Source organism: Phanerochaete carnosa, assembly GCF_000300595.1.
Source record: "Phanerochaete carnosa HHB-10118-sp unplaced genomic scaffold PHACAscaffold_32, whole genome shotgun sequence".
Classification (NCBI taxonomy): domain Eukaryota; kingdom Fungi; phylum Basidiomycota; class Agaricomycetes; order Polyporales; family Phanerochaetaceae; genus Phanerochaete; species Phanerochaete carnosa.
Genome location: NW_006767659.1, coordinates 1 through 6,648, shown reverse-complemented (window position 1 = coordinate 6,648; position 6,648 = coordinate 1). Strand labels below are relative to the sequence as shown.

The 6,648-nt window shown below is 48.6% G+C and overlaps 2 protein-coding genes across 2 annotated transcripts; both read left to right on the top strand.

Annotated features, from left to right (window-relative positions):
• Window positions 1–1,361: 1,361 nt before the first annotated feature.
• On the top strand, window positions 1,362–1,994 carry PHACADRAFT_59929 (uncharacterized protein; the record flags this gene model as incomplete). The annotated part of the gene is made up of 2 exons (XM_007402141.1): window positions 1,362–1,769; window positions 1,821–1,994. Coding segments are annotated over 2 exons (582 nt in total), but the record flags the coding sequence as incomplete, so codon positions are not given.
• A 506-nt stretch (window positions 1,995–2,500) lies between these two features.
• Window positions 2,501–3,768, top strand: PHACADRAFT_33556 (uncharacterized protein; the record flags this gene model as incomplete). The annotated part of the gene is made up of 4 exons (XM_007402140.1): window positions 2,501–2,873; window positions 2,922–3,048; window positions 3,099–3,281; window positions 3,336–3,768. The coding sequence occupies 4 exons, from the start codon at window positions 2,501–2,503 to the stop codon at window positions 3,766–3,768; spliced, it is 1,116 nt and encodes a 371-aa protein (XP_007402202.1).
• Between the last annotated feature and the right edge of the window lie 2,880 nt (window positions 3,769–6,648).

Here is a 6,648-nt window from a genome sequence, read left to right as displayed (position 1 = left end):
CACGGCCAACATGATGACACCGATACGCCTGCCCTTGATAGACTTCTGTGCTACGCAGCCTGGGGCAGCATGGCCTAGAGCTAGAGGCTGCTAGAGGAGGCAAACTGGTAAGTGGCTGTCTGCCACGTCATTGATAGACATGAAGGCCCCTTTTTCTTGGTTCACTTTTCATTGACCTGTACATCCGTCAGAATGCACGCATGCGCCTTTTTGTTGGCGAGGTATCAACAGTGTTGCCACAGCTAACAGTGGACATGATCAATTCAGCCGGTGGTGGCGACCTGCCGTCGCAGCCCTGCTGTGCGACGTTCCGTGGCCAGACCGATCGGCCGCGATAGCATGCAGCTACTGTCAATAACACAGTTTGCTCCATCACAGTAAGTGTCTTACCTCTTACTCGATGGCACTCTTTCGCTCCTATCTTGGTGTTCCCTAACGCTCTCTGCTAGTACGCACATCCTACAAGGGCCAGAAAATGGTGCAGATACAACGACAATCAGGACAAGGCTGCTGTATCAGCCTGGGTGCATCCAACAAGTCTGCTCACCGGCTCGAACTCGCCGCCAATATTACCATTCCGGGTGTTGCCCAATGCTCCGCGGTCAAAGGACCATGAGATGATGCGGCTCCGAGCAATATCGCTCGCATTATTGCAGTGAAATTTTATCTATTGCTCTACTGCACGCCCTTAGCCTATCTGAACGCCCGCAAACTCTCCCTCCTGGCATGCATACCCTCCAATGCCTAGAAAGCGACAATGACACGATAACAACCAGGATATCTTTATCTTTCATCAAGACGATGCTCCAACATGCACCGCCATTGCAACTATCTATGAGATCTCTGGCGACAGCTGCCGTGTCAACCACACAGCACAAGACTGCCCAGCTCCAGGATTGCCATCGAGATTCCCCCATCTAGACTTCACCAATGCTGATCTACCATGGAATCTCGAACACCACGATGAGCCCGACATCCCAGACGAATCTCTTACCCCGCTCTCTCAAGCGACTAAACAGTCCAAGTCGCCTCACAAGAATAAGGGACTTGGTGAGAAAACATTTGCTACTTTGGTAAGGCCAATATTTTGTGTCTGGCCTACTCTCAAATGTTTTCAGGTGCACGATCAGGTCTTGCTCGACTGGGCTCTGCTAAGAGACTTGTTCATGGATGAAGTTCTGCGCCTCGAGAGATGGGCTGGTGCAAAATGGGAATACTGTCCTTCCTATCCAGATGACAAGCATGGGCATCCTGAGTACCGATGCCAGGACTGCATGGGACGCGCGATAGTTTGCAAGAGCTGCTGCTCAACCATGTATGCAAATCAACCTTTCCATCGAATCAAGGTATGTGATGTACTTCATAATGCAAGTCTGGCTGACATATTCCAATGTTGGAATGGACGCTTTTTTGAAAGCATCAGCCTCAAGGACATCGGTTTAGTTGTTCAGCTCGGTCACCAGCCTAGTGAACACTGTTCTGCGCCATCCGCTGCACCTCGAAGTTTCGTTGTCCTTCACACGAATGGCTTCCACCCAGTCAATCTACAATTCTGCCAGTGTAATTGCCTCGAGACAGCTGGCACCTGGGTGCAGCAACTTCTCCGCTATGAGCTGTATCCCGCCACTTTGGACGACCCAACAACTTGCTGTACATTTTGCGCCTTGGAAACCTTCCATCTTCTCACTCTGCAAAGCAAGCTCATGACGTATGATTACTACATCACTCTCACAAAGCTTACGGATTGTGTAGGCATTGGGCAACGCTACGTAAATCTGTCTGTCTGCTTGTAACTTTGTCTCGAAGCTCACTCCTGACAGGATCGCCTCAAATCTTTTCTTCACATGGTGCGAGAATGGCGACATCTTCAGTTGCTCAAACGTGCAGGGCGAGGCCATGATTCCGAAGGAGTGAATGCAACAAGGCCTGGCAAGCTCTGTACTCGCTTTCCGGCATGTCCGCAACCAGGAGTCAACTTACCCGAGAATTGGGATAATGTATCTGATGACCTACGGTAAGTATTCTGTTGCGCATGATCCCTTGCTTCGCTCACATGCCCTAGTTTCATTTATAGCACGTTTGTTGCAATTGACACTAACTTCCGGTTGAAACGACATGCGATCGGAAGTGACTCGCGGGACCCGTCATTGTCGTTGGGGTGGGGTTTCTTTGTCGATGGAAAGGAGTATCGAAGCCACATACTGAAGTATGCAAATCAACAAGATTTGAGTATACCCGCGCGATCCACTGTTGTCCTGAGCTTACATTATCTAATATAGATAAGCACTTGCACCGGGTTTGCCGCAATGATGAACGCCAACAAGTCTTTTAAAGGATATGCAACCACAGGGTGCGTCATAGCTATTGACGCGTGACATGGTTTTGTTCTTCCAAATGGCATAGGTGACTTGCAGAAGGGTGAGAGGTGAGCCTCAGCTGCTAGTCATCTGACAGCAGCTGCTGATTTTGCCGTAGGAACTGTAATGTTGACTTCGTCACTATGTCAGCGCTGGTTCACCTGGCTCGCGGAATGCATTTGGTACTGTCATACAATATCATGTGCCAGTGGTTGCGCCATCTTTTAGAGTGGATTGCTGTCCTACCGGACCATCTGCAGATCGAGCTACCCAAAGAGGAAGTGCGTTATGCAATTCCAAAGTACCATTTCAATGGCCACAAGGAAGAACGCCACAACCAGTTCTCCTTCAACCTCAAGCAGGGAATAGGTCGCACTGACGGCGAGAAAGTCAAACATGAGTGGTCGCGCTTCGATACTGTGGCCAGCAGCACCCAGGAGATGGGACCAGGTTCTCAAGAGGAGACCCTCGAGGACCATATGGAGTATAACAATATGGAGAAATACTTTACGATGGGTACGCCGTCTGTGTTGTCAGTGGGCGCAGTCACTAACTACGCGATAGGAACATCTCTCAATAAGCGAGAGTGTACAGCCGTCGCTGGCTACGTTAAGTTCGACCGCCTGCACCAGACGTTTACCACCGACTTGCAGCCATTGCATGTTGCCAAATGGACAGTGACAATTGTCGTGTATGAGGCTGACGAGTCATTGCCTGACCCCTATTACTAGAAGCCAACAGGTATGTTACACCAGTGAATCGTCCTAGAGTAGACCAACGTTTATGCACAGGTATGAGTGAATCAGAAATCCAGATGGAGCTTTTGCAGCAAGAGGAGGAAGAGGCGAATCAAGGATGCATTCTCCTATACGAGATTACACCTGCGTCGATGCTCTCAACTCTTCTGGATCTAGAAGAACAACAGTAAGTCTGCCCATGTATCTAACAATACTTCAGCGACGCTTATCATATTTCCAGACAGAAGTTCAGGACCAAACATGCTCCTACCGCAAACTGCACTCCATCCCAGATGGCTGAAGTCATTGCAAAACGGGCATCCCTTCACCATCGCATCAACATGATACGCATTGTGCAAGCAATCTACATGCCTTGCGTCCTCTTAAAGCTCGCGCTGCATCGCCAGTCCCTGGCCACGAGCACGAATGCCAACTCATCACGCAGCACTTCATTCGCAAGCAGTCGTACACGCCCCCCTGCCAGTGTTGACATGATAGATCTACTAGAGAGCCAGCCCCTGTTTCTTCTCAGCACCCTCAACCATTCTGAGCTGAATACCTGTGTCACTGGCCTAGCAGACATGGAATCAAAACTCAGAGATGGACAGCTAGCCGACAGCCTCGACAAGCTACGCGTACACCTCCATATCCACTCTTGCCTGGTCGGCTATTGAGATTGGCACGTACAACACCAATGGCCCAGCACTCGAGCACGCACAAAGATCGATCAAAACAAGGTGAAGATTAAGGCGCTGAAGTCCAAATACCAGGCTGCGCGCGCAGCAAAGCTGTTGCTAGTCAGCGGAGGTGCTTGGGAGCAACGATGAAAGGTTCTGCAAGACACGGATGTTACTTCTATACGTGGTGACAACGAGGTCACCAGAGTGGGGATGTCGGAGGGCAAGTTTGTGCTGTCATAGATCTGAATGGGTGCAGACAGTGAAGGGGGTGCAAATGGTATTCAAGGTCTCAACAACGGTGCATGGCTCAAAGTCCTCTCGTGGTCTCCACTGACTCTTTACTTGGTCGGCAGCGCTGCGCGTAGAATTTTTGAAGTCCAGGGTGCGGAAGGAGCGCTATCGGAAAGAAAGTCTCTTTGTTCAAGCTGAGAAGTCACGGACCATTACCACGTTGGAGAATAACGCTATCCAATGGGACAAACAGGAAAGTTGAGCCACCACGCTCAAGACCTGCCTGCTGATTGCGGAGGGTGCTGCCTCGTATGCTGCGAAGCATGCCACCATAGAGCGCAGGCTATCTGCTAAGTTCGGCACATTATGGTGGAAAGCTCAGCACAGGATGATCGTTATTAGGGAGGAAGACGACAGCGCGGAGAAAAGCGGCATCGATGACAATGAGCTATACTTCACCATCACTGCAGACAATTCGGATGCTGAGCTAGACCTCAATAATTCGGATGACGAAGAATAGATTAGATACTTTAATTACATCACTATCACCACACACAATGTAAAATTCATTTCAGACTACACGGAGGAGTGCACGAACGCGAGACCGATGAGATCCAGCGCACTTCATGAAGACTCTGGACTTGATAAATTTTGTTTGAGATGGGTCACGTGATCTGGCGTTAAAAGCTTGGCTAAATAACTACAATAATATGGTGAGAGGAAGCTGCAACTGTACACAATTTATTGATATCTACTTGATACAGAATAAATGGAATGCAGGATCCACAAGCAAAGTGTAGGAAATATAATCTAATTTACTGTGAAATCTATGTGATTTATTCTATGGGCACTCTGAAAAGCTTAGAGAGGAATACTACCCAGTGTGCAAGGTCACACATACAAGTTATGTTTGAAAGGCGATACATAAGATCAGCTCAAGGCGCGGAATGCAGAGTGAAGCAAGTGACCTGGCGGTCAATGGTGGTTGACCGAGAGAAACAGGCACTGTGCAACAAGCTGCCATCCGTTCGTGGTTATTTTGCATTATGGAGTGTTTGATAGACTATTAGTTAACCTTACGGCTGTTCTATGTGTCCATGTGCGCTATTAGGCTGTGCGGAGCCAACAGAAAAACAGGCATTTATGCAGTGCATGACATTTTGATGGCGTTACCGTATTTGGATGGCAGCCTAGTGGTGTTTCAGCTTGGGCGGACTCTTTATGGCCGTCCTTGCAAGTGTGTAGGGCATTGAACAACAAGCTATGGTGTACATATACGTAAGAAGAAGCTAAAACAAGTATTTCCAAGTTTGTAAAAGGCTACATGCAGTGTAGCAAGTACTGATGCAGGCCAAACGCTGCAAAGCCATGGTCAGCATTGATGGTGCTGCCTTTTACAGCCTTCCTAAGATCCCCGGCATACGCCAGGAGAGCTGATTTTGTGGTATAAGCCATTTTCCATATATTTCATGGCTGAGTTTCAATTCCAAACGCTAATAGCTGGTGCATGAGCGCCTCCTCTTTCAGCTTGCATAGATGATGCATTAACCATGCTGAAAAGGCCCTTTGCCCTGTGTTGATGCATCACACATGGTGAACTCCCCCAACCATTGATTCATGAAACCTAAGCCATCGGCTCTCCTATGTGGCATTTTCACCAGATAGTACGATGATCCTTGCAGCAACAAAGGAAGATTGTGGTAAAGTGACGCTCTGGAACGCTGCCTCTGGGTCCTTGCGTGCCCGGCTTGAAGGCACGCTGTCCGTCGCAGATTGGTTCCCTTATCTCGGGGAAACGTTCATATGGAGCAGTGTCTTGGGCTACATGCTGCACTGCTTTGGCTGCCAGTCCTCGTCAATCATGTTCTCGCCGGACAGTCGATACTTGCTCACAGGGACTATTACCAGGGCCAGAAACTCCCAAGAGCATCCTGCCTGTCTGTGGGATGCCGCGACGGGCAAATTGGTTCGCAAGTTTTTGAACATAGTGACCGCATTCACTACATCGCCTTCTCTCTCGACGAGAGACGCATCTTGACAAGCTCCGATGACAGGACTACCATTGTTTAGGACTTCAAAAGCGGAGTGTCTCTGGCGACCATGAGAGGGCACATAGCGGGGGTGCGCTCAGTCGCTTTCTCTTTGAGTGGTGAACACATCGCATCAGGAGGAGCTGATCATTGTGTTCTGGTGTGGAGCTCAGAGGAAGGAGAACTGCTCCAGTCGCTCGAGGGGCATATGGGCACAGTATAGTCGGTCGCCTTCACCCCGAGTGAAGACGTCATAATCTCCTCATCAGACAATAAGACCATGCGACTTTGGAACGTCAAGACAAGAACTTGTCTCCTGGCACTAGACGCATTCACACAGTTCAGTTACAAATGTTTCACTGCATATGGAGCAAGTCAATATGACAATGTTACAACTAGCATGAGTTATCCAAATGCTGGCCAGATGTTTAATTTGTAAGCCTGGCCAGCATTTATATATATATCTGTTAGCTAGGCTAATGCCTATGTAAATGAGCTGGTTCTGACAGGCATTTAAATATATATTTTAGCCAGGCCAATATTTGTATACACTTGCTAAGCTTAGTTAGCATTTACATACATGTATTAGCTTGAAAGTGTATATATCAAACTA